This window comes from Acomys minous (assembly GCF_964271855.1).
Source record: "Acomys minous genome assembly, chromosome: 1".
NCBI classification, from domain to species: domain Eukaryota; kingdom Metazoa; phylum Chordata; class Mammalia; order Rodentia; family Muridae; genus Acomys; species Acomys minous.
Window position 1 is genome coordinate 2,453,768 of NC_140483.1, and position 27,497 is coordinate 2,481,264.

General features: G+C 50.3%; 2 protein-coding genes across 7 annotated transcripts in view; one reads left to right on the forward strand and one right to left on the reverse strand.

The window, feature by feature from the left end:
- Positions 1-27,476, forward strand: TRAF3IP3 (TRAF3 interacting protein 3). 5 transcript variants are annotated; one of them, XM_084790881.1, is made up of 16 exons: positions 2,263-3,193; positions 4,117-4,517; positions 6,991-7,138; positions 7,242-7,305; positions 7,550-7,574; positions 7,818-7,847; positions 8,452-8,547; positions 14,974-15,045; positions 18,027-18,167; positions 18,318-18,455; positions 21,001-21,136; positions 21,637-21,699; positions 23,481-23,537; positions 24,651-24,787; positions 26,269-26,382; positions 27,208-27,476. In XM_084790881.1, exons 1-16 carry the CDS (start codon positions 3,154-3,156, stop codon positions 27,298-27,300), a joined length of 1,755 nt encoding a protein of 584 aa, XP_084647007.1. In that variant the 5' UTR covers positions 2,263-3,153; the 3' UTR covers positions 27,301-27,476. The 5 variants fall into 5 exon arrangements, with proteins under 5 accessions (XP_084647008.1, XP_084647009.1, XP_084647007.1 ...); XM_084790882.1 differs by lacking the exon at positions 2,263-3,193 and adding an exon at positions 1-976 and having other exon boundaries at positions 26,269-27,476; XM_084790883.1 differs by lacking the exon at positions 2,263-3,193 and adding an exon at positions 998-2,240 and having other exon boundaries at positions 26,269-27,476.
- The window catches only part of LOC311602637 (UPF0739 protein C1orf74 homolog), a 121,103-nt gene that overhangs the window by 91,657 nt on the left and 1,949 nt on the right, over positions 1-27,497 (reverse strand). The window contains exon 2 of one of the 2 annotated variants that reach the window (XM_084790976.1): positions 4,531-4,709. The exons of the other annotated variant lie outside the window; for it this stretch is intronic. The gene's annotated coding sequence lies outside the window, so the exon portion shown is untranslated. Of the gene's footprint in view, positions 1-4,530; positions 4,710-27,497 lie in introns of those variants that run through there. 2 annotated transcript variants of the gene reach the window in all.

Here is a 27,497-nt window from a genome sequence, read left to right on the forward strand (position 1 = left end):
ACACCTCACCCCTACACACTGCCCTCCAGACACCCACACCTCACCCCTACACACTGCCCTCCAGACACCCACACCTCACCCCTACACACTGCCCTCCAGACGCCCACACCTCACCCCTACACACTGCCCTCCAGACGCCCACACCTCACCCCTACACACTACATAATAAAGAAATGAATACTGAATATACTAATGGATCCAGAACTCCACAAAACACACAGACCCTTCAGATCACAGGAAACTTTACACAATGCCAACTTTGGAAAGAGGTGCCCAGAGGAAAGACAGACTCCATGTGCATAGCTAGATGGCATGAGGAACATCCCTCCTAGGTTTTACCACAGACCTGGCAAGTTTAGATCTGGTCTAGAGATCATCCTTGTGCAATTCTAGAAGCAAAACAAAGCAAAAATAGGTTTTTTTGAAACAGAGTTCCATGTAGTCCAGGTTGGCCTTGAACTCAATATGTAGCTGAGGATGGCCTTGAACTCCTGGTTCTCTGGCCTCTACTTCCCCAGTGTTGAGGTTTCAGGCATGCACTACCAAGTCCGGCTTTTAGTGCTGGGGGTGGACTCCAGGGCTTCATGCATGCTGGGCAGGTGAGCGCTGTGCCTACTGAGCTATAGCACCAAGCCCTGGCCCTGGATGTTGACTTGAAACTGCTGGGGAGCACAGACCAATCAGGTAGTGGGAGAGTGGGTGGCTGGGTGGAGTCCCTCTACAGCACTGGAGGCCCCAGGGGCGCAGGGGCCTCTCGAGTTGTTAAGAGCAAGGAGAGGAACTGAGGTTTGCGAGCATTGTGGCTTGTGTTTCCTGTTTCAACAAGCTGCTGTGCGAAAAGAACATCAGTTCTAGAGGAAAATGGTGAGGGGGCTCAGAACCTCGGGTTGACAGCTCCTCCAGCCAGCTGAGACCACAGGCACCAGGGCTGAAGGCCCTCCTGAGACACCCGAGACAGAACCTGGGAGGATCTGAGGTAACTGTGCAGGAAGATGCTTTGGGATCCAGGTTTGGGTCTGTAGACTGTGGGGTGGGGCGCAATGTTCTCTGCCATGCTAGCTTCCTGCCCGGCAGCCGGTGGTAGAATTTACACGCTGGGGTTTGTTTGACCAAAAAGGCATCCTGTGTCACATTCCTTGGGCAACCATCAGCCACAGGATACAGCTCCCAGCTCCGCTCCATCCGTTAGCTTAGACTAGGTGCGAGCCGCATGTCTTGGTGTTGGCATGCATGCTCAGCATCCTTGACACGTATGAGATGACTTTTCCCAGACCCCTCCAAAGCAGGGATGCGGGGAGCAGGCCCTTCTCCTTCAGCTGAGGACTCTGGACTAAGAAGGCCAGGCCTGTGCAGGACACTTCTGCATACACAGCCAGGAGATAGGAGCAAAGCTTTGGAAAGGCGGCCGCAAGCCTGTAGTTGAGAAGCAACGCCCTGCTGTCCTCTTGTGCAAGGAGGAGAGCCTCCCCTAGCCAGTCCTACCGCTTCCTCCAAGCTCTCACTGGGCCCTCTCATGTCGCCAAGGGCCACCTCAGAGTCTACCGAAAGCCTGGGCAGTGGCCTTGTGACCTTTCTCTGAACTAAAAGACCAGTTCCTTTTTCCTGCAGCGTGTCCTTGTCGATCAGGCCTTCCACCAGCCTTCTCGTGTTTCAGCTATGACCACACCGTCTTGGAAGGCTGCGCGGTTCTATACAGGCGTCATATCAGGGGCTGGTGGCTGGGGCTGCAGACACTCCTCTCTGTGGGGCAGCCATGCCTTCTTAGTGCTAAGTGCTAGTGATGCAGAGAGTAAGACAACCATGTTCAGTGGACTCAGGCATAGATGAAGAGCAGGAAGAAAGATCACCACAGGCCTGCCCTCAACCACTCAGACCTTTTTTCTCTCCATCTGGAAGGCAGGAGGACCCTCCACCCACGGAGCTACCTCTAGCACAGGGCCCAGCAGGGAGGAACCTAAGACCTCACACTCTTCGCCTGCCTGTTCTTTGCTTCCTGTCTGACCTAACTGAGTTGATGAGTCCATCCAGACCCCAGAGAGGTGTTTGAGTCCTTGGAACCCAAACTCAGAAGCCACAGGAAGGAGAGCAGTAGAATTGTTCCAAGATGGACTACAAGTCCTATTTGGAACTGAGAGGGATATTAGGGCAAAACTGAGCATCCTCGGCGCTGGAGTCTGGCTTTGCCTCGGGCATTTGATCCACAGCACCAAGTCTGCAGTATCCAGCACCAGCAACAATAAGTATGATATTTTATATCTGTTATTTTTAGAAGCTGTCATTTGTCATATGCCATGTGCTAGGTATATGGTGTGGACGTTGTCACTTAATACTCACAGTCCTTCACGGGAAGGTTTAGTCCTGTTTCATAAATGAGGACGCTGAGGCTTAGCCATGCTTAACAGCTTCTCCCCTGTCTGGTGGACAGTGGCAGCCTGGAAGTGAGTGACAGCATGGCAAGTGGTCCCCTCCCCCAGTGAAGACAGAACATCCAGGTGCTGTGGCTTGGAGGTGCCCGTGTGTGTGTGTGTGTGTGTGTGTGTGTGTGACCCCAGGTGGTCTCTATGCACTCACTCACCACAGAATATGAGTAGGCCTTTTGGCTCTTTCTCTATATAATTAAATAACCAGAGTGACATGTGGGAAGTCTAGGGAGCCCCGCAGAGAGTGGGAAGTAAAGCCTAAGGGAAGGCGTTCGGAGACTTGAAGTGGGCAAAACCACTCCGCGGTGCTAGAGGAAGCTCTGCCCAAGGTGGAGGGTGTCCCTCCAGCCCTCTAGAGTCAGAGTCTTACAGGCCGAGACTGTCCGCTCGTGAATGAGTGCTGTAACCAGAGACAGAGCAGGAGCCGGGCACAGAGCTCTATCTTGTGCCAGGATGGGCATCGAAGTCCCAACAGAAGCCCAGGGGCCTCTGCCTGCAGTCCATGCAGCCTACGAACAAGCCTGAGAGCTCAGAGCCAGCCAGTGCCTGCTGCTGGGGGAGGCTGGGCTACTTCCTCTCATTACCCAGGGACAGAATTCCTGGGCAGCAGGACAAGCAGGTCAGAGAGAGGAGGCGGCAGCTTCCTCCATCACCCCAGTCTGACTCCGGAGGGCACAGGAGGCAGGGTACAATTTCTGATGCTAGAGTGTAGTCATCTGAGTACAGCCTGACTATGCCAGGCTGCCAGAGGCCAAAGTCCAAGTCCACAGCAGGTGGGTGAGGACAAGGGTCTGGGCACACTATGGATGGGAGGTGAGGCCACCTACAGGGCCATCAAGGGTGGCCTGTCCTGAAGACTGTTCCTTGGGGACTTTCTGTTGAAGTTTGTCTTGTTTCTTAGAGAGTACTCCACAGGCTTGCTAATGTAGATAGCAGCGCTGGGACCAGACTAAGCCTTGCAGGGAGGAGATCCTAAGAGGGCAGAGCCCTCCTCTCGGAGTCACTGGGCCAGATTCTCTGAAATGGACCAACACTGAGCATTTTGAAGGTTCTCAGCTAATAGGCTGAAATGATCAGCAGCTGAGAGCCAGAGCCTAGCCCTAGATACACAGAGGATGACAAAGAGGAAGGTCTGGACGTGCTAACGGAGGAATTAGGGCAGGTCTACCTAAGCCATGCCAGTCCAGAGCCACAAGATGGCTGCTGAAAGCTAGGAATAGAACAGGAAGCTCAAGCCACAGACCTGGTTACTTACTGAGGGGTGTGGCTATCCCTCTAGGTCTCAAGGAGTACCACTTAGCTATTTTAGGGACAGTGTGGTCAAGAGAGCAGTAACAGTGACATCTTTCCTTCTAGACTAGGAGATAAAGCAGGCTAGGGTGACCACAGTTCTACAAGCCACCCAAATGGCTCACTGTGACTACTATCATTTGTTCCTCCTAGTCCCTCACTTAGAGGTATCTAGTCAAGGAAGAAGGGGCTCCAGAGAGAGCTGCCCACTTTAGACAGGGCTAGGGAAAAGCAGAAGCCTGGCCTTGCCTGACTGCGTCAGTCCATGCAGGATTGAGCCCAGCAGTCCTGACGCTCAGTTCTCAACGCACGTGGATGGGAGCCCTGCCATTTCTACCCAGACGCGAGGAGACAGACCAACAGTTTTCAGTCCCTCTTCTGACTCCTCCCTCTTGGCATCTGGCAGATCCGAGCAGCTGTTGGAGGAACTGGAAGCCAAGCACAACAGGTGCTCAGGAGGTCACCATGATCAGCTCAGACCCCAGGTCCTTCCCTGGCTTGGCTCGGTGGGCCGAGAGCTACGAGGCCAAGTGTGAGCGACGTCAGGAGACCAGGGAAAGCCGCCGCCGCCGTCGCAACGAGACCACTTGCCGCCAGCCAGGGAAGGTGCTGAGGACCCAGCACAGGGAACAGCTTCAGAGAGCTCGGCAGCTCCAATTCCTCAGAAGGAGAAACCTGGAAGACGGGAAGAAAGGCCAGGCCAGGGAGCAAGAGCCCTCCAGCCAGACAAATGGAGGGGCGGGCCAAGTGGTGGTCCTCCAAGAGTCGTTGCCTGGTGCCCACGAGACCTCTTTCCCCGGACAGCAGGTGAGATACACCCAGGCCCAGGAGTGGAGGGTCTGAGAGGCACAGGGGCTGAACGTCTCTAACAAGCAGCTTCTGTAAGTCCCTTCCTCAGCATGCAATCAACTTTCCGTTGCCCATCAACCATTGCTCTTTCAGGGATTTTGTGGTGTCCTTATTTAACGTCTTTTGAAGAGTGGAGCGTCCTACATGGGCCTATTGGGAGAAAGGAAATAATCATACAATTTAGAGCCAATAACTAGTATAAGATAAATTTTTTTCTGAGATAGGGTCTTGCTATGTAATCCAAGATAGCTTCAAATTCATCATCATTTTCCTTCCTGATTGCTGGAATAATTTGCAGAGTCTGCCATGTAGCCTTCTCCTTCTTCTCTCAATGCCAGCCAGTGTTCTGCCACTTAGCCACATGCCCGGCTCTATAATGTCTTCTACTCTTGTCTCATGACATCCATTCCACTGCCATTCACCAGAGACTCACTAAACACTTTCAATATGCCAGGAACACAGGCCAGTGTTCTTCATGTCTGAGCATCCAACACACACACACACACACACACACACACACACACACAGAGAGAGAGAGAGAGAGAGAGAGAGAGAGAGAGAGAGAGAGAGAGAGCGCACTTACTCTGCAGCAAGCTGTCACACCCACTGTTCTCTTCCTCTTGTGACACTCAGTTCTAATGACTTCGCTCGGCTGAGGCCTCCTCTGGTCAGGAAGCCTCCCTGGTAACTCGGGCCACCTCTGCTCTCATGGGCCTGCATGGTTAACATTGCATGATGCACAGAAAAGCCCATTAGCATGGCCTAGGAGGAGAGGTGTTCACGGCAGCTCACAGTGTTAGCCTCGATCAGTCAGCACACTGAGGAAAGGAATGGGTCCATGTAGCAGCGGGCAGTGTCATACATACCCAGAGTGGGGACTTCATAGAGTGTGTGCACGCACGTGTACGTGTGTGCACGCATGTGTGTGCGTGCATGCTCGTGTGTGTCGGGAGGTGTGTATGCAGGGGCACATGCAGGTCACTTCAGGTATCATTGTTTGTTGGTGCTGGGTCTCTCAGTAGCCTGGAGCTCACCCAGCAAGCTATGCTAGATGTTCAGGACACCCCTGGGATCCAGACACCTTGCTCTGCCTCCTCAGTGATGGAATTATAAGCATTCACTACCAGCCTGGCTTTAAAAAAAAAAAAAACCAAAAAACAAAAAACAAAAAACATGGATTCTGAGTCCATGCTTACAAAGCAAGCACTTCACTTCCTGCACTGTCTCCCTGACCACTTCGTGAGGCTGCCACAGGACAACCATCCTGGAACATAACTGTAAAGGAACCAACTGCTGCTTACAGGGTGGCGAGGCCTCAGTATGGCCTGGGTGAGGGGGCGGAGCTGTGGAGAGAGAACACAAAGTGCCCCTGTTGTCCAGTCAGCCCATGCTGGGATCCCACCAGCATTCCTTGGCCTTTTAGTGCTGTGTTACCAGCACAGACTTTTTTATTCAGCAAAAGAAAAGATAAAAAGTGCAGACTAAGTTGTGACCAGCACCACCCATTCCCCACAGGCCTTCCCTGACAGACTGTCACCAGAGGCCGAGGCGGGGCCAGATGTGACCTCTGCTACTCACTCTCTGGCCACTTCTCTCTACGTCAGCACATGGTAGAGTGGCTGAGAGTGAGGGGGTCTCCTGGTCCGGCAAGGAGGGGCGCTCTCTCTGTCCAGGCCAAGAAAGAGCCAGTGCAGAGATGGCCTTGGGCGCGTTGGTTTTCTAGGTGGGAACATCAGAGACTGCTGTGACAGATTACTGTACCCAGAGTAGCTCACACAGCAGAAAATGTGCGTCTTATCGTTTCTCATTCTGTAGCTCAAGTCCAAGCCCAAGGCTCCAGTGCATCTGAGGTCTGATAAGGACACTCCCCCTGTGTGCAGATGGTCACTGTGTCCACCCACGGCAGAGGCAGGCAGAGAGGCAGACTCTGGCAGAGCTCTTCTGGTAGGGCACTCATAGCATTCACGAGGACCCCGTGCTCAGACATTAAGCATTTTGCTAAGGCTCCATCACCCAACACACCATTAGAATCTCAGCTGGGCGTGGTGTAATCCCAGCACCTGGGAGGCAGAGGCAGGCAGATCGCTGTGAGTTCGAGGCCAGCTTGGTCTACAAAGTGAGTCCAGGACAGTCAAGGCTAACACAAAGAGACCTTGTCTCGAAAAACAAAACAAAACAAAACAAAAACATTAGAATCTCAACACGTGAATTTCAGGGAAAGCACGCTGTCCACACAGTGTCATCACCACTTCCTTTGCTCCGTTTTACTTTGGTTTGTTTTCTCCAGTGCTGAAGGTGAAACTGGGGGCCTTATACCTGCCCAGCAAGTCTGCTAGCCCTGAGCTACACCCCAACCTTCCTTCTGCAGCTGTCTGGAAAAACTTAAGAAGCCCTTCAGAGTGGCATTTAGCATCCTTCGTTTGCTTTCCAGGTAACAGGGACGAGCTCTGAGGTTTTATCAACCCAATGGCATTCCTCCTCAAGCATCCAGGGGCATTTGGATGGCCCTCACTCCTCACATGGGAGAGCCCTCCAACCACAGGACTCTGCCACCAAGAAGCCACACACACAGCACCGGGGTGAGAACACAGCCCTGACCCACAATGGCAGTCCTGCTCTCCCGTTTCTCTCCTCACCCTCCCTCCTTCCCTGGATGATGAATCACCCCATCTGCCTCCTCAGGTACCCAGACAAAGGCAGAAGAGTCAAGGCCAACAATGAAGAATGACGCCAGCCAGCAAACCAAGTGAGTCCCTTCCGAGTTCCCCACCCCAGAACTTCACAGCTCCCCCATTCCTCTCCCCACGTGTTTACTGGGAACACCTCTGCTGGGCACACCAAGAATCCTGCCCACCACAGCTGAGGAGGAGGAGGAGGAGGCCCTTCCCCACCCTGCTGCTCTTCAGCAGGGATGCCAGATACAGCTGGCACCCTGCCTGCTCACAGGCTCCACTCTTTGGCCCACTGTCATGTTTTCTCTCTCTTCCTAGCAGTGGAGTTGCCGTCCTAGACAAGGTAAGAGCGCCCTCACTGGAAAGGGTGTGGGTCAGACAGCACCTCAGCGCTACCAGTCTGGGATTCCAAGATGAACTCAGGCCAGGGTGGAGGGACACATTCCTCTGGGGTGGCCAGACGCTCCTGAGCATAGATGTGGGGCCTAGGAGGGCCCTGCCAGATCCACAGCTTGTAAGCCAGCCAGGGCTCTGGCTATGTGCAGAGGTCCTCCTGAATCTCCTCTCTCTCTCTCTCTCCCTCTAGGACATCATTCAACTATCTGAGTACCTCAAAGTAAGTACCGAAGCAGACCCTCCGCACACACCTGCACACTTAGGCAGACACTCCTCAGGCACCCGCACACCGAGGCAGACACTCCTCACACCCCCGCACACCGAGGCAGACACTCCTCACGCACCCGCACACCGAGGCAGACACTCTGCACACACCCGCACACACCCGCACACGGAGGCAGACACTCCTCACGCACCCGCACACCGAGGCAGTCACTCCTCACGCACCCGCACACTTAGGCAGACACTCCTCACGCACCCGCACACGGAGGCAGACACTCCGCGCACACACCTGCACACGGAGGCAGACACTCCTCACACACCCGCACACGGAGGCAGACACTCCGCACACACCCGCACACGGAGGCAGACACTCCGCACACCCCCGCACACCGAGGCAGACACTCCTCACGCACCCGCACGCGGAGGCAGACACTCCGCACACCCCCGCACACCGAGGCAGACACTCCTCACGCCCCTGCACACCGAGGCAGACACTCCGCACACCCCCGCACACCGAGGCAGACACTCCGCACGCACCCACACACAGCTCTCCACCCGCTCTCCCTCCAGGGTGACCTTTCCTTCCGCATTTCTCCTTCCAGGAAGCCCTCCAAAGGGAGCTGATCCTAAAACAGAAAATGGTGGTTCTCCAGGATCTGCTGCCGGCCCTGACCAGGGCCTCTGACAGCTCCTGGAAGGTAAGAGCAAAATCTTCAGACAAAGTACACAGGCTTCTGCGCGTCCGTCTCATTCTCTTAGCATGCTGTCTGGCAAGGCTGGCTCCCTGGGAAGAGGCGAGGCTGGGGGTACTCAGACCCAGAGCCAAAATGGGACAGAGACCTGCTTTAAGCCTGTGGGAAAAGAAGGAAGTAAGTTCTGTGCACTGTTGTTGGTGAGCATCGTCAAAGTCAAGGGCCTTCGCATAGGAGTCTGTGTTCGTCACTTTTGCTATTGATGCACCCGAAAAAAGCAATTTTCAAAAAAAGGCCTTTTGGTTTATAGTTCTAGAGTTCAGTCCACTGCAGTGGGGAGGAGGTCATGGCAACAGGATTGTGAGATCACGCTGCATCCACAGACAAGAAGGAGAGAGAGAGAGAGAGAGAGAGAGAGAGAGAGAGAGAGAGAGAGACGCTGCTGTTCAGCGGCTGCCCGTTTGGTTTTGTTTCCATTGGGAACCCCAGACCGTGGGGTCTGGGAGGGCGCTGCCCCTATTCTGGGTGGGTCTGCCCACTTCTGCAGTCTAGAAGCTCCCTCACAGACACACCCAGGGATCTGTCTTCAGAGTGATTCTAAATGCCATCAAGCAGACAACCAAACTCAACCATCACGGAATCAACCAAGATCCGCACAAGCCAGCCTGCAACAGTGCTCAGCCCAGAAATGCGTGGCTGGGTAGAGAAGACTCTGTGGGTGGTCTAATCTGATTTTCTGTTTGCCATGGTGGTCAGAGCCCTGCCCATTGGCGCGTAGCTACTTAGCAAAGCCTCTAATACTGGTCTGTCTATTCTCTAGATAACCAAAGACCATGTTCCTGCAAACAAGCACTGGGAATTTGTTATTTAGGTAGAAACATGATTTAAAAAACAAAAAACAAAAAAGCCAGGGTCTCACTATGTAGCCTTGGATGGCCTAGAAGCCACTATGCAGACCAGGCTGGCTTGAACCCCCAGAGATGCACTTGCCTCTGCCTTCCAAGAGCTGGCATTAAAATCATGTGGTGCCATACCTGGCTCAGGCTCCTGTTTTTCAGAGAGTTCATAGTTTTGAAAACATGACACATGCCAAAATAATACAGAGAAATGGGAAATAAATGAAATGCTTCCAGGGTGGAGCAGACTACAGGAGAAGACAGGGACAGGCTGCAGGGAAGGAAAGGAGCAGGAGGCACATGGAGAGCTATGCAGCAGTTGCCAGACAAATGCGGACTCAGGGACAGGGCTTCAGACAGGAGAACAGACAGACAAGAACCATACCATGCCTGCTTTGGTACAATGACTAAGTCTTTATGTTGGGATTCCTTATACTAATTTTTAAAATATTTGTTTATCTTATGTGCATTAGTGTGAAGGTGTCAGATCCCTTGCAACTGGAGTTACAGACAGTTGTGAGCTGCCATGTGGGTGCTGGGAATTGAACCTAGCTCCTTTGGAAGAGCATACAGTGCTCTTAACTGAGCCATCTCTCCAGCTCCATTTATACTAATTTTTAACTAAAAAACCAAAGAACTTCAAGTGTGTGCCTCATTAGAACTTTGTTTAAAAAAAATAGAACAGAAATTTTAAAGTAATAACTTTGAAATAACAATATCACATGCTAACTTATGCACTTTAATGAAAAGCTTTGCTTAAAAAGGAAAAGTGGAGACAGCGCATTTAAACATCTGAGTGAACAAGAATCAGCTAAACCCTATTTGCGTCTAAAGTCAACCTCTTGTGATTCACTCTTTAGTTAAGTATTTAAAAGCGTTCAGTGTCACACAGGCGAGCACTGGCTCAGGAAGGACCTTGTAGGTCCCTTGAGAGAGTCTCCAGACCCTCAGGAGTCCATCAGCGGACAAGCAGAGCCATGGCACCAGAGCCTCAGGCGGCAGGTGTGTTGAGCCACAGCACCAGCCCCACAGGCCTCCAGGCCCTAGGAAGGTTTATACTTAGAAGGGAAGCAGGAGGGTACAGAACACTCTGAGAAGCTTGCAGTGATGCAGAAGACCGCCACTCCCACCCTGCAAGCCAAAGCACTTCTCCTTACATCAGTCACTGAACCTGGATTCAGGAATCTCTCTGTTCAGGCTTCCTCTGTTCGCCAAGTCTTTTACACGGGCAGAGCAGGAGCCTGAGTCCTCAGCTGTGCATGTGTGAGGTGGTTTCCGGTACTGAGCTGAAGTGAGATCATCTCTCTCATTCCCTCAGCAGATACTTAGTAACTTCCAACTCCATGCTGAGGCCTCAGGAACAATACAATGTAGCAAGGGAGAGCCACAGCAGACACCTCCAGTGAGGCATGGCTGCAGCCTGACACAGAAAAGCGAGCGGCTGCCTGATGCAGTGAGGCAGGCCCCCTCCGTGGAGAGAGACAGTTTCAGTTGGGTCTTAAAGGGTGAGTGTGCGCTCACCAGGAGTAGCTTGAGGAGGAGGAAAAGCAGAAAAGCATTTAAGATGTTAGAGTGTTTACAGGCCTAGGCGTGGCAAAGCACTGGGTAGAGCCCAGAGTGGTGGCAGGAAGGGAGCCTGTCTGACTAGCATCACAAAAAGGCATCTCATACTTTCAGAAGAGGAGACTTGAACCTTCTCTGTGAAGGTTTGCTTCACGTTTAAAGCATGGGCTCCTTTTTTTTTCAAGGAAGCCACACAAACACACATGCTTAGGTATTTTTATGTGTGCCACGGCAGGAATTTTGTAGCAAGGATCAGTGAGCCTGCATGCCACCCTGGGGCTGAGAAACACAGTTACAGGCAGGGAAGAGCTGGAAGTTGACTTGACTCAGAGGTGACTCCTATTCTCTGCCTGCCTGCCTGTCTTTGGAGGAGTTTCCTCACCACAGAACTGAATTGAAAGGACTGATTTTGTCTGTTCTCACAACTTCTCTAACCAAAGGCCTGGCTCTGGCTCTGAGTGAGGCATGGGGCCTACAGAACCACCCTTGGAGGCGCCCCAGTCAGCTGTGTTTAGTGGGAGTGAGGCAGAGACAGTAAGAGCTGTTAGCATAGCACTCGGGCCTGAGGATTCCACGCTCCGGGCCAGCCTGGGCTGTACGTTGAGACCATGTCTCTTTCTTAAGCTATTTCCATGATAAACTTGGGGCTGGGTATTATTTTACCTCAGGCTCCAGCCCAGGAGCTCAGGCCCTGTCTCTCATCTTCCCATCTTCCCAGGTCTCACACTCAGCCTTCTCTTTCTCCTCCCACCCCAAGCTCCCAGCTTCATCGTTGTTAGCTGAGAACCCTTGTTTCTCCCAAAACAAAACTCTTCATTTTGTCCCTAGCAAGAAAGCCTCAGTAGCAGTGAAATGGTGGCCCCGTTTGGTGATTAATGATGGCCCCGTCTGGTGATTAATGGTGGCCCCGTCTGGTGATTTGCACCAAGTCCTTTGCACTTGGTCCCATGTGTGAATCTCCAGTTTCTCGGACAGAGATGCTCACAGGAAGATCTACGTTAGAGCTGCAGAGTCAGTGCCATCCAGACACTCCCAGGAGGTGCTGAGGACCGACAGCTGGGTCTGGCCACTAGAGCAAAAGTGGCTCTGCCAATAGAGGAGGCTAGAGTGGGGCACTGGGGCTTTAAGGGGAATTGAGATCTTGAGATGACACCACAGTGGGGACCGGTTTCACGACCCATGCTCTGTTAGAGCAGAGATGAGCCGTGGGACAGGGTTTCCATGGTGAGGTGTGGTGTTTCTGGCACTAACTAGATCTGAGGCAGGGGACCAAGCCCCAGCAGGATCAGAAGCCCTCGGACCAGTACCAGGTGTGTGTGGCCTCCTCGCGGCCTTCCTCCACCAGGGGTGGCCTGTCCGACGTGCTCCAGACTCCTAGGGTGAGGCCTGTAGAGCCTTTCAGTTACTCTAACACTGGCGTCACCATGGGGAGACTTGGGGGCAGGAAACTGCACGCTCCATTTGCAGCAACTTGGCTGAAACTTGCCTGGCTGCCCTAGGGAGTCTGCAGAGGCAGAACTGTGGACAGGAGATTTGGTTCATGCCCTAGACTTGGGTGGCAGCCCCGGTCCCTGCTCAAAAGGGGATACTGTGAATTGTCTTGTATTGAAACATAAATGGAAAAATAATCTGCTTTTGGGCTGAAATACATAAACACTTGGGGGAGGAAAATACTGAATGAAACTGATACTACAGAAAAGGAAGCTACGCAGAGGACATTTTAAGGGTCCAGTCTGGGGCCTGTGTCCCTTCCAAGGCAATCTTTAAACTTGGTGGATGTGGCTGGCTTCTGCACTGTGGAGTCTGGGCAAGGAAAGTGCATATATTCAGTGGAGACCAGCATAAAGGGAGGCAGGGTGGGGCCAGCGGAGTTCAGGCCTCAGACTGACAATGAGCAGGCTGCTCTGGGGAATGTGGCAGCTCTACCAGTTCCCCCTGGGTGGGAACAGCGCGAGCTTTTGTCCTTCTCTTTCATGTGTCCCAAGTCTGTGGTTACTGCAAATGCCAAATCCCTTTCTCTCTGCTCTTTCCCACATGCGTCTGAGAAAAACATTAATAGTAGGAGGCACTTTGAAAAATTGTTTTTGGCAAAGGTTTCTGCTTTTGCAAGGCCCAGCTGAGTAACACAGGAAGCAGAGAGGGCGGGGGCTCCCCCTGGTCCCTATAGTCAGAAGAATTAAACAAATAAGATCAAAACAGGAGCTGTGTGATACCACTTCCTGCCTTTCCTGGGTACCCTGACTCTTAGGAGGGGAGGCCCACCTCACCCTGCAAGCCCACCTCACCTCACCCTGCAGGCCCACCTCACCCTACACCTCACCCTACACCTCACCCTGCAGGCCTTCTCTTGCTCCTAGTCTTTATAGCCATGAACTGTCATGACTGTTGAACTGTTTGGAACCACAGTGCCCAGGCCTAGAGACAGGTTCCCCAAGAGTCCCACAGGACCTGGGTGGAGAAGTCAGAGAAGGAACATGAGAGCCACTTACGCTCTCATTGATAGCACCCGCTCTACTTTCGACAGATACACCAGGCTGGCAAAGGGACTGTCTCCAGGTAGAGGGGCAACAAAGGAGGTGAAATGCTGAAAGACTGAAACCAGAATTGCACCTCTGCCCACTGTTCTCTGCCTTAAAGTACCATGAGGCACCACAAGACCTGGGAGTGGGGGTGGGGGAGGGGGACCATGGATTGACCCAGCTTTTAAATACCTACGGGACTTTCCCAGCGCACCCACCCCTCCCTGTGCCCACTCCTACTCCACCTAATGTCTTCAGGCCCATTTCTCACTTTTAAAAGAATTTCTTGCTCGAGTCCTGCCAGGCAGGGAAGGACACACACACACACACACACACACACACACACACACATACATACATATACACACACATACACACTCACACACACACATACATATACACACATACAGACATACACATACATACATACATACACATACACACACACACACAAAGACACTGAGTCCCCCACAGACTCCAGAGCCTCAGATTTCGCCAATACTGGATCAAGAATAACTGAAAGAAAAAAGATCCTGTTTTTCTTGTCTTTCTTGTAGTTAGTCCCAAGTCAATACATTATTATAGTTGCCATTTATACAGTATTTCCAGGGTATGGAGCGAGCCACAGATGACTTCAAACATGCAGGAAGGTGTGGGTAATCTTAGTTAATGTACACATTTATATATGAGGGGCAGAGCATTCTGAGGGGCTCTAGGAACTAACCCTCAATGGATGTGAGGGGGTGACAGAGCCTGCCGCTATCCTGGGGACTGAAATCACGTGTCGCCAGTGTCAGTCTCCCCTCCAATGTCATGGGCTGCGCGGTCCATCTTGTGTTCAGGGGCTCTTACCTCAGTTTATCCTCGTGTTCTGGTCTCATTTTAGAAAACCACCACCAAACTACACTAGGATTTGCTTGACTGCAGAAGCTTCATTGAAGGCCTACCTCCAAGTATGGCCCCATCCTAGACTACTGCAGCTCCCTGCAGCACACGGACCTGACAGGTGGACACAGTCCAGCCTGTAACAAGGAGCTGCAGTAAATACAGACCTCCCAGGAGCAGAGGCCTTTCAGCTGCCCTTTATAGAGAAAGGGCCAGGGCCAGGATGGGAGGAGGCGAGGAAGGCAGCAGTGCCTGGGGGGAGGGGTAAAGGAGAGGCAGGACAGTTTAGGAACCTCCCTCTCCATGGCCTCTTTTGTTGCCTGGGCCATTTGTTAGAGAAAGTCAGTGAACAAAGAGGATGCAGGGCCAGTCTGGATGGCCCTGAGCCTGGCCGGGAAGGAGAAGACAACTCCCCCTTATCCATCTCTGTGCTTGAAGCATTCATCCACCATCCACGCAGCACCAAGCTTTGGCTGGACAGGGCTGGAGGGAGGTAGCTAGCCTCTTTGCCTTTTTTTTTTTTTTTTGCCTTAGCTCACTAACTAATCCTGTTTACTTGTTTACTTTAGGGACAGCTTAATGAAGACAAACTAAAGGGCAAACTAAGGTCCCTAGAAAACCAGCTCTACACCTGCATGCAGGTAAGCATCTGGAGAGCACTTCTAGCACATTAATTTCAATAAAATTAAAATGTTTGAATCTTAGCCAGGCGGTGTGTGGCGCGCACCTTTAATCTCAGTGCTCAGAAGGCAGAGGCAGGAGGATCTCTGAGTTAGAGGCCAGCCTGGTCTACAGAGTGAGTTCCAGGACAGCCAGGGCTATTACATAGAAAAATTCTGTGAAAGAAAGAAAGAAAGAAAGAAAGAAAGAAAGAAAGAAAGAAGAGAAAAAGAAGTTTGACTCTTCATCCTCGTAGAAATGCTACCAAAGGGAGGAGGCTGCACACTCATTTTCCCACTGTGCTTGTCAAAGGGAGGAGGCTGCACACTCACTCTTTCCCACTGTGCTTGTCTGTTGTCACTTAGGTCCTTAATTTGCCATGTCACTATGTTCAGTGTCCCTTCTTTGTCCTAGCATGCATCCCTTTATACCCTGGGAAGGGAACTATAGGGTGAGGCCCTTGGTAAAGGTCCACACCACACAGCCAGTGTCCACAGACCCCAATAGGAGGGCAGGTGAAGAGGATATGATAGGAAATCCAAAAATTATCTTCATCTCAGGAACAAGGTTGTTTTGTTTTGTTTTGGTTTTGGTTTTGTTGTTGTTGTTGTTGTTGTTGTTTTTACTAGCAACCTAGAGGAAGCAAAAAGCTCAAGAGTCTGAAAGGAAGTAAATCCTGGCTTTCCTGTGATTTTTTTTAGATTGATTATTTATTTATTTATTTATTTATTATTATTTTATTTATATGAGTGTTGTATCTGCATGGACACCAGAAGAGGGCACCAGATGTCATTATAGATGGTTATGAGCCACCATGTGGTTGCTGGGAATTGAACTCAGGGCCTCTGGAAAAGCAGACAGTGCTCTTAACCACTGAGCCACCTCTCCAGGCCCCTTTCCTATGGTGTTAGCTAGTATTCAGCTTGAATACTCTTGATTTGGTCAATCTCAAGTTACAAAACAAATACACACACACACATACACACACACACAAACCAAAATCACTTCCCTTGACAAGTGGAAAGCTATCAAGTTAGAAAGCGAGAGAGCAGGAGCCAGCTAGATGGCTCAGTGCCGTCAAGCCTGGCAACCTGGAATCCACATAGGGAGAGACATCAGCATCTCCCTCACAAGCTGTCCTCTGACCTCTACACACACCCTATGGAAAGTAATGTATGCGCTCTCTCTCTCTCTCTCTCTCTCTCTCTCTCTCTCTCTCTCTCTCTCTCACACACACACACACACACACACACACACATGCACATGCATGCACACACACGCACGCACAAATATTAAAGAAAAAGTAAGTAAGTAGGGGACGGATGGGCTTCTCTCATTTGGAGCTAGAGGATCAGTGGTTTCCTGACATCTCAGCACAGTTTCTATTGTCTATAGCAGCAGTTCTTAACCTGTGGGTCACAGCCCCTTAGACAAGCCTCTATCTCCAAAAATATTGACATTAAAATTAGAATAACAGTTCCAAAACTACAGTTATGAAGGAGCAATGGAAGTTATTTTATGGTTGGGGGTCGCCACAACATGAGGAGCTGCGTTAAAGGGTCACAGCATTAGGAAGGGTCCAACCGTCTCTGTGGTCTATAGGTTTCCTGGTTTACATGTTTTTTATTTTCAATATGAGCTGCTGTGTTAGGCTCTTATTAGCTAAAAAAGGCCAACCAGACTTGTAAGTGACCAGTGTGCAAGTCAGAATGCGAATCTTTCATTTGTTTGTTGATTGAGAAAGATATCATTATTAGGCTTACCTTGAACTTGTGACCCTCTCACCTGTGTCCCCAGAGCTGGTGTCACAGACACAGCACTATGCCCCGGCAGTCTGTAAGGCGCGGCCGCACCCAATAATGGCGGCAACCGTTAACGTTCCCGCGCATGCGCAGACATAAGCCCTCTCAATGCACCCCTCCCGAACAGGGGTATGCAAATGAAGCATTCCAACACGGCCCTCTCAACTTCGGACATGCTAATGAGGCATGCTAATGAGGCATCCAAATGCAACCAATGAGACTTTGACACGCCACGTACAGACAGTATTTAAACAACGTGCTCATGGGCATTCGGGGTCTTTCGCTTCAGCTTCAAGGGTGCTCCCAATAAAGCGCGATTGAGAAGAATCCTGGTGTTTGCGTCGTTCCTGTCGCGGCGGGAGGGCGCAACAGTAGTCTATTAATTTTCTATTGGAAATGAAGCTGACCTGTGATTACTACTGTTAAGTCCAATAACTAGGACATCACCATGTTTCACATCAGTCACTCTTGGTTTGATTTTTAATGAAAATTCCAAAAAGCAGAGCATCCTTTCAGATACAAAGTTTCACATAGTCCCAAAATGACACAAAAAAGACTCCTAAGGATGCTTTGCTTAGTCTTCATTGCCTGGGTTGACGGTAAACGCCTTCTCCCAAGTCACAAGGCAAAAAGGTGAGGTACAAGGGTGGTCAACTCTTCAGTGAATCTGCAAATCGATTTCATCTGATTTGGGGGGGCGAGTATTTTCCTTGGTCCTAAAACCAAGGCAAACACTTAACGAAAATGTACTCGTTAGAACACCAGGTCCTAGACACCTGGGGCATTTCCCAGCGCCGTGCCCCCCCTCCCCGTGTGGAAATTGCCCCCAGTGCAGTAAGAGAGACTCCACAGTGCAGAGCAGGTGACTTGGGGGGGGGCAGTTAATAATGGAGATTCCAAAAGCATGGGCCGCATTCTCACAAATGCAAGCATGCCAATGCTTAGCAGCCAGAGCTGGGGACAGAGGAGTCAGTGGAGATGGAACAGAGCTGGAGCCCATCAGAGGCTAACCAGGCAAGACAGCCTGGGCGACTCCTCAGCATGCCTGAAGAAAAGGCCCAGCACCCCAGGGAAAGCCCCACATCCTCCTCATGTGTGTATCCCCGACATTGGGAAGCGGGCGCTCAACGTGCGCTTGTTGAATTGCTACTGGTTTACAGAAGTGCTCGCCCTGGGGAATGAAGAAGGTGCTGCTGGAGATGGAAGACCAGAGAAGCAGTTATGAGCAGAAGGCTAAGGAGTCGCTGCAGAAAGTGCTGGAGGAGAAGATGAGTGCGGAGCGGAAGCTGCAGAACTTGCAGGTAGAGATGCTCGGATCCTGGGGGCGGTCCCCAGAGCAAGGGGCCAGCTGCCACTCAGGGAGCCCGCGCCTCCAGTGCATCCTGCTCAATGGGTTGCCTTTGTCTAAGCTTCTGCTCCTCGGGAACCCTCTCCCCCTTGGTCTCTCCCAGCTGTCCCTGGCTTTGGCAGAGCAGAAGTGTAAAGAGTGGAAGAGTCAGTACGAGGCTCTTAAGGAGGACTGGAGGACGCTAGGGGACCAGCATAGGGAGCTGGAGAGCCAACTGCTTGTGCTTCAGTCCAAACTACAGGTACGGGGCTCTGGGGGGGGGGGAGAGAAGGGAGGGCGCAGCGGGGAGAGGGGTCCTGGCTGGGCCCCAAAGGCTGGACACATATAACAAGCTGCTACCAAGTCTTCGCCCACTGCCTCTGAGTTATGGCCGTGTACTTAGAAATAATGCCTGTGCTGCTCATACGCACAGACTCATCCCCACTAGAAAGACATTAACCGCATAAAAACGCCGGGGCTGGAACAGTCCTCGGCCTAACTGCACACTATGCAAACGCCACCCCAACACGGCGCCCGGTGCACAACTGCCCATCGTTCTGCACAGAATAAATGCTACTAGTTTATTTACAGGGGCTAGTACATCCTGTCAACGTAAACTCTTGGCGTACTCAAAAGTGCCTACGCTCTCAATCTGTCACCTTAGAAAATCTAATTAACCTCTATAAGCCTGTTTCCTCGTCAACAAAATAAAGGTCTCTATATCACAGGATTGCTGCATGGATGAAGCATGGACACCCACACAAAGGGTTAGCACAGTCTCAGTGCACATGCGCACTTGATACATTTTGCATTTACTTTGCATGTGTTCTCTCTGGCCTGCATGGAGACCTAACATTCCAAGCTGCCCAAAACATAAGAATTAATCCACGTCGGCCAGTCAGTCCTGTGGCTAACGAGCCACCCCCAGGAAGGTCAGTCATGCCAAAGAAGGAAGAACAATTATCCCTTTAATAAGATAACACCCTGGTGCAGTCGCCTGTGGGTGGAGCCATAGCCATGCTGCTGGGTTAAGCCTGCCCCTTTTTCTGAATTTCTCAGAAAAGTGTAACTTTTCATCTTCTTCCTTTTTTTTTTTTTTTTTTAAACATGGAACGCTTCATCCTTGCGCAGGGACCATGCTAATCTTCTCTGTATCGGTCCAATTTTAGTATATGTGCTTCCTTTCTAATCCTTACCAAAGCCTAGGAATGTTCCCAGAACACTCTGGGCTTCCTCACTCACTCTGTGTCCCCTTTGCCACATGGCTTCTTGCCAACCACCAACCCTCCATCCCTAACTGAAAGGCGTGGCTTCCTTCCTCTCCTCCATCCTTGGCCTCCAGGCAGCTGAGACGTACAGTAACGACATTTTGTCACCAATGTCATTGTTTTGGGTGTTTGTGCTTTTTTAGCTAAGAAAAAAAGTTTTCTTCGGAATCTGTTCTTTAAATTTTTTTAAGCAATCTTTCTTAAATTTTTTTGTTAAGATTTTAAATACATTTTCCCGTTTTTCCTCCCTCCAAGCCCTCCCATATATCTCTCCCACTCCTTCCAATTCATTGCCTCTTTTCTTCACCAATTACGTATATGTGTATCTATTCCTAATTATAGCCTGCTGAGTTCACATGTCACTTGTATGCATGTCTTCAGGGCTGACCATGTGACACTGGTTGTTGCATTCTTCCCTGGGCCACCGCTCCTGCTCCCAGCTTTCTCCATTGCCTGTAGCTCTCTGTATAGGGTTTAGGCCTCATGAGCTCTCCCCACCCAGTCTGACATGTCCACTGGTGTCATCCTCAATCCTCATTTGGGCAGTCATGGTGGTGACACTTTATGGGTGTTGTTTCTGATGTTACCAGAAGACACAGTCTCACAGCAAACTCCCCGAGACTCTGACTCTGACAGTCTTTCTGATCCCTCTTCTAGGGTGCTCCCTGAGCCTTAGGTGTGGAGTGAGCTGTAGGTGTGGCCATTGAGTCTGGCTCATAGAGACTGCATTATGATTGGCTGAGCCTTAGGTGTGAAGTGTGTTGTGGGTGTGTCCACTGAGACTGACTCATAGAGCCTGCATCGTGATTGGCTGAGCCTTAGGTGTGGAGTGTCTGTAGGTGTGGCCATTGAGTCTGGCTCATAGAGACTGCATCATGATTGGCTCAGCGTTAGGTGTGAAGTGTGTTGTGGGTGTGTCCATTGAGACTGGCTCATAGAGACTGCATCACGATTGGCTGAGCCTTAGGTGTGAAGTGTGTTGTGGGTGTGTCCACTGAGACTGGCTCATAGAGACTGCATCATGATTGGCTGTGGTTTCTGTACTGGACACCATCTGTTGCAAGAAGTTTCCTTGATATGTTCTTAAATCCAAGAACTAAGAGAGGAGACTCAATTTCCCCAGTCACATATAGCACCCCAGGTGAGGCTCCCCCAAAATTTTCAGTAATATATCGATTTCATGTACTTAGTTTGGAACATTAGGATGTGCATCAAGAGTGGATCTTTACAATTTCCCCCGACAGGGGGTCAGAAAAAACATACCTGATAGAAGAGGGTGTGAGACTTTCAGAGGCACAGCCTCACTGTGCACATACATCCATGTCTCAGCCTCTGCTCTCCTTCCCAGCATGTATAAGGCAAGTCTTAAGAGAGTGCTTTGGGGTTTTAAAATCTTAATTCTTTGTGAAAATAGCCTTAACTGCCCCTCCCCCCCAACTACTGATCATGCTAAAAGTAAAGGCAAAGTGAAGCATATAGAAACTTCCTGACTTGGTGTGGAGATCTGCCACACTGACCGGCTGCTCTTCCTCTTGGCAGGGAGCGGACAGCAGAGACTCACAGATGAACCAGGCCCTGCGACATTTAGAAAGTGAGCACCGGGAGCTGCAGGCCAAAATCAAGCACCTGCAAGGGGACAGAGAGCAGCAGAGCTCTGACACCCAGGGCCTACAAGGTACTTCTCTTCGTGGGGTCAGAGTGTCATGAGAGCCATGGCTGAGTGGGCTCGGAGGAAGGAGGCTGCGGTGAGAGGCTTTGGTCTTCATTTGTGCTTGGCCTTATGATTTCGTTTCCCCTGGAGAGATGCACAGGGAGGTGTCAATCAACAGAATGAACGCTAGTGGTGCTTCACTGGAGGACGCTATGCTGTCCTCTCCAGCCCTGCCCCTGTGGGCCGGAGCACAGCGGCTCCCATGCTGGTCCCACGCAAAGGCCATATTCCTAATGTGAAAGGCAAAGGCGGGATGAAGGCCTCCCAGCTTTCTGTGCCTGTGTTGGCTGAAAGGAAAGGAGCCGCCCGCCCGTGTGCGTGCAGGACAGTGATGCGCGTGTGTGAGTGCTGGCCTCTCTCTTCAGATCTGAAAGACACTGGCAGGCCACAGAGAAGACAGGCCATGCCTCCCACTTCCACCGTCTGGTGTTCTTCTCTTCTGGTTTGCATTCTTTCACTTTCAGATCAACTAAAGAAGTCAGAGAAAGAGAAACAGGCCCTGGAGGGCAGAGTACAACAGCTGCAGAGTGAGTTTCCTTTTCCGTGTTAAACCTGCACAGGTGGTTTCTGGTGCTCTTGCCCACAGACAGCATCTGAAGGGGGGCTAGGGCCCAGGCTCTAGTGTGTCCTGTGTCCTGCAAGGTGTGGGGGAAGAGGGGGGAGGGAGGGGGAGGAGGAAAGGGAGTGGAGGGGGAGGGGGGATGGAGGGTGGGGGTAGGGGAGGGGGATGGAGGGGGAGGGGGGTGGAGGGAGGATGGGGAGGGTCCAGAGCATAGTTCTTCACAAGTTAATGGTGTTTTCTTTCCCAAGTTACATATCAGCATCTGTTCTGTGTTTCCTTTCTTCTTTCTCCTTGCCAATGACAACCATTTACATTTCTACAAAAATTGCTGTTCATGTGTGTCTATTTGTGGTGTGCATGTATGGTGTGGGGGGCGTGCAGGGAGGGGTGTGTGTGTGTGGGTGGGTGGGTGTGGTGTATGGTGCTGGTGCAAGATGTACTTGAGGCAAGGGAGCTGGAGGGCATTGAGTATCTTCCCTATTACTGTCGGCCTTAGTCCCTTAAGAAAGGGCATGTTACCAGGCATGGTGGCGCACGCCTTTAATCCCAGCACTCAGGAGGCAGAGGCAGGCAGACTGCTGAGAGTTCGAGGCCAGCCTGGTCTACAAAGTGAGTTCAGGACAGCCAAGGCTACACAGAGAAACCTTGTCTCGAAAAACAAAAACAAACAAACAAAAAACAAAGAAAGGGCCTGTACCTGTTTTCCAGCTGGGGGCCAGCAAGCCCCAGTAATCTTCCTCTTTCTGCCCCCAGAACTGAGAGCATTAGGGTAACAGGAACAGGTAGCAATGCTCAGCTTTTTACATGGGTGCCAACAACCTAAACTCATGTCCTCCCTATATGCACAGCAAGAATTCTTGCTCACCAGTGCCCCAGGGCCCAGAATTGTCCATTTTTAAAGATGTAATAGGCTCTTCTCTTACATATTCTATGTAATACACATGAACAAGTCAGTTAGATCTTTCTCACTAGAGGTGATTAAGAAAATAAGCATTCATCAAGCTCCTGCATCAGGATCAGGCATCCGAGAGATGTGCACCAAGGTGTACCAACAAGCAAAAGTAATGGTTTCTTAAGAAACTTCCACTCTAGGCAAGAGCAGGGGTAGGAGTTCCATGAAAAAATAAAAAAATCAATGTGTGTCAAGTCACCATAACCACTATAAAGAAAAAGAAGCAGGTCAAAGGTGAAATGAGTCATTGTTTTATAGGACATCTGGGAACATGCCCCTCCTAAAGTAAAGTAAGCAGAGACTCAGAGACGTGACAGCCGCTGATACAGGATGGCATGTTTGTAAGGAAGTACAGATTAGGTTGCTTGAACAACAAAAACAAGCTGTTTCAGTTCTAGAGGCTGCAGACCAAAATCAAGCTGCCTTTTGTGTGAGGCTCAATGCCTTTTGGAGTTAGGGCTGTTCCAGGCCTCTCTTTAGCTTTGCAGTGGCGCCCTCTTAAGTGTCTGTTTCCCTGGACTTTCCCTGGAGCTTATGTGGGTCCAAACAGTCCCTTTCTTACAAGAACACCGTTATCTGATCTCAGGCCTGTCTTAATGGCCGTATTTTCACTGTTACCTTTTTAAAGACTCCATCTCCAAGGAAAGTCACATTACAGAGCGTAGAACTCCAACACAAAAGTTCTGAGGAGCAATGTGCAGATCCGACCAGATGGTAACTAGTCTCTAACAACTGAGGCCACAGCCAATGTCTGCAGTGAGTCTTTACAGACATGTTCCCTTGTCTCCCAACAGGTCTGCTCCAGAGTCAATCCTTACAACTTCAGGAACAGGAGAAACTCTTAAAGAAAGGTCAGCAAATTTACTCCCACTAAATGTTGCTCTTTCTCTGTCTGCCTAATGGACTACATGACCTTGTGGGGTCCCTCCCCCTTCTGAGTCTGTGCAGCCGGGGAGGTACGGAACTTTAGTCAGCCATCTACTCTGGGAGGTGTATAAACTGTGGGGAAGGGTTTCCACTTTCTCTGAAAACATGTGTCTTTGTTAAGCATTTCAATAAACTGATTTTGAACTCAGGATTTCATGTCAGTTTTTACACAGTTGACTCTGCAAATCACACCCAATTTCTCAGCCCAAAACATGCACAATACAGGCGCCTTCTCACGCTGGCCCTGGCCATGCTGCTGCCCGAGCTGGCCACAGGGGCGCCAGTGGCTCTTCAGTTTTCCACAACACATAGGCTGCTGCTTTATTCTCACAACTGCTGGGTATAATACGGGTGCATGTAGGAATGAGTGTGCCCTCGTCACATCAATAAGAACATAAAGGCCTCTGGTCACATAAATTAACGACTGAACTAAAACAATAGCCCAGAACTTGACTCTAACGCAATGCTCTTTTCACCAAAAATAGGACTACAAGGTGGCAGAATCCAGTTTAAACCATTAAGAAGCTAGTCTAGAATGTCTTCCATTTTCAGGACTTTGAAATGGGGGTGCAGGGGACACACAGAGTTATACAGAAGCAGTAAGCAAACCTACATGAGAAGCTAGATACTATATGACAATAACGAAAACCATTTCAATTAGTAAATATTCACACACACAAAAATCAGATGCAAGAAATTCAGACAAATTCAAAGAGAAATAAGATGTCAACCTTGCTCAGAGTCCAAACTCCAGCTGTGTGTCAATGCCACAAGGTACACCAGAGCTCTTTTGGTTTTTGTTTTGTTTGTTTTCCATATAGGGTCTCACTTTGTAGCCCTGGCTTGTCCTGGAACACACAGAGATCCACCTGCCTCTGCCTCCCAATTGCTGAAATTAAAGCTGTACACCACTGCGCTCAGCACACCTGAACTCTTTAACGCAGTCAGTGGAGCCGTGGGCAAACCCACCACCTCCCTGAGGGCTCTCACTCAGTAGCAGGGCCTGGCTGCCACTGAGAATCTGGATGCTTTTTTAGATCAGGTTTTTCCTGTGTCGAACCCAAAGCTCTCCCTTGATGAAGTGAATCCAGAGAATGCAAGGAAGGAGAAAGTCAAGGAGCCCAGAGGCCAGCTACAAAAGGAGACATCTCAGCTCCAGGCCAAGGAAAAGGAGGTGAGGAGGTGACCTCAGACTGTGAGTGCTCATCCATATTGTGACAGATCCTCCACATGTGAGGGCTCATCAGTAAGTGAAAGCTCACCTAGATTATGAGAGCTCATCTGTATGTGAGGGCTCACCTAGGGTGTGAGTGCTCACCTAGAGTGTGAGTGCTCACCTAGAGGGTGAGTGCTCACCTAGGGTGTGAGGGCTCACTTAGAGTGTGAGTGCTCACCTAGAGGGTGAGTGCTCACCTAGGGTGTGAGTGCTCACCTAGGGTGTGAGGGCTCACTTAGAGTGTGAGTGCTCACCTAGAGGGTGAGTGCTCACCTAGGGTGTGAGGGCTCATCTATATGTAAGGACTCACCTCACCTAGGGTGTGAGTGCTCACCTAGGGTGTGAGGGCTCACCTAGGGTGTGAGTGCTCACGTAGGGTGTGAGGGCTCACTGAGATTGGTGGAGTGGGGCAGGGAAACCTTCTGGGAGACAAGTGGAAGCAGGAACTTCCAGGCTTAAATTGTGACTGGATGGCCACAGGTGTTCCTTTTCATCTGTAAATTTCTTTACCCTTGTAATCTTTGACTTTTAATCTTTCTCCTTCCTAGTTTATAACAACCCCTACCCAAAGTTGTTGGGTAGCCAATCATGGTAGCCTACTAGGAAGTCAACCAGAACCCAAAACACTTGGTAAACGCATTCATTTCTTATATTCTGACACATACTAAGTATCATAATGCTTTATTTTACATCGCGTGTTTTAAATAGCAAACCCTCTCCTAGGAGCACACTTCCAAACTCACATACCCGTGGAAGTGTGCGGAAACAACTAGACGCCAAGGAAGAGAGGCTTGTCCTCCAACTACTTCTACGTCTTTTGTGCTGTAAGAACTTACTTTTCAGTTTGCCTGCTTGCAAAACACTTTCACGTCACATGAAAGCATCCACATGTACTGGGGCCAGTGAACTGGCTCAGTAGTTAAAGGCACCTGCTGCCAAGCCAATGACCTGAACTCAACCCTGCGACCCACATGGTGGAAGAGGAAAGTGACTCCAAGAATTGTCTGTCTTCTGACTCCCACACACGCACTGTGATGTTAGCATGCACACACACGCACTCAGTCACACACACACACACACACACACACACTCAGTCACACACACACACTCAGTCACACGCACACATACACACAAATACTCACACACACGTACACACACACACCACCACCACTAACAACAGCAACAACAACAACAAATAACGTAAAAAATGTTTAAGCATTTCCAGGGATAAAATGTAATGTATGCAGCAAAACAAATCTTATAATAAACATATTCCTGATAAGCAATGTGATAGGAAGAAAACTAACTAAAATCCCTGAGCAAATGGGAAAGAATGGTTCTCTGAAAACAACTGAAGGAGTGCAGTACTCAGGGCCGCCGTCCTCTTCCAGAGTTCTGTCCCAAACAGAATTGGTGACACCTTGCTGTGTTCTCCCCAGTGCAGAGAGCTGCATTCAGAGTCAGACGCCCTCAGTGAGAAGCACCTCTCCTGTCTGCGAGAGCTACAACACTGTCAGGACGCGCTGAGCCACCACCAGGAGCCGCATCCCAGAGTAAGAGGGACCATCCTCCTTGCAGCCCTGCATGGCAGTGGGGTAGTTACAGATAAACTGTATCTGTCAGCATCAGTATCTGGTCATCCTGCCCGGGGTGGTGGCGCACACCTTTAATCCCAGCACTTGGGAGGCAGAGGCAGGTGGATTTCTGTGAGTTGAAGGCCAGCCTGATCTACAAAATGAATGCAGGGCAGCAAGGGCTACACAGAGAAACCCTGTCTCAAAAAAGCAAAACAAACACCTCGACACCCTCTCCCGTTGCACTTGATTTACACTATGCTAACAATATGGCATCCATGGAAGAAACACTGTCTGTGATCCACCCAATTTTTATGTATCTCTTGAGTCTGGAAAACATGAGATTGAGCACCCCTACTCTGGAAGCCAGACCTAGATCCAAAACACTGGGTATCCACAACCACAGTGCTCAAAAGCTTCCCATGGTTGCGGAGAATTTGGGATTCAGGATGTCTGTTTATTAGGTCTGCTCAACTGGCATACAACGCCCCCCCCAAAAAAAAAAACATTTCAGAAAGAGGATATTTAGACTGTGTTGGCTCAGGCATTAAAGAGGACCCTTTTGATTTAGTATTACTCAGATCAGCATTTAAATATCTGTCCCCTATTGGATTTAAGTCTCTAGGCCACTATTAAAGTGGTTTTATCATATCCAAGGGAGGTGACTAAAAATGTGGGAGGCACGGAAGCAAAAAAAAATGTCCTTCCTTCTCCCAGTGTCAGGGTTTCTACTGGGCACTCTCCTTGCCCGTATTTCTCCAACTAACGGCCAGCCCTCTCCTGTCTCCACATCCTTCCACACAGCGGCAGAGAGGCCAGTGGCTCCCAGCGCTGCTCCTGGTGATTGCTACAGCACTGGCAGTGTTCCTGGCAAGCAAGGGCGACCTGCTGATCTGAGGAGCTGCCGGCATCCACTGGAGTAAAAATCCGAAGCAAACAACTCCATGAAAAACTTGAGCTTTGGAACCTCACAAGTTAGGTTTTCATCCCAAGTGAATCTGGGCTCCTAGTTGTTTTCTGTTGTTGTTGTTGTTTTGTTTCACTATGCTGTAAATAAACCTTATCTCACAAGACTATTCTTCAGAACTGTGTAT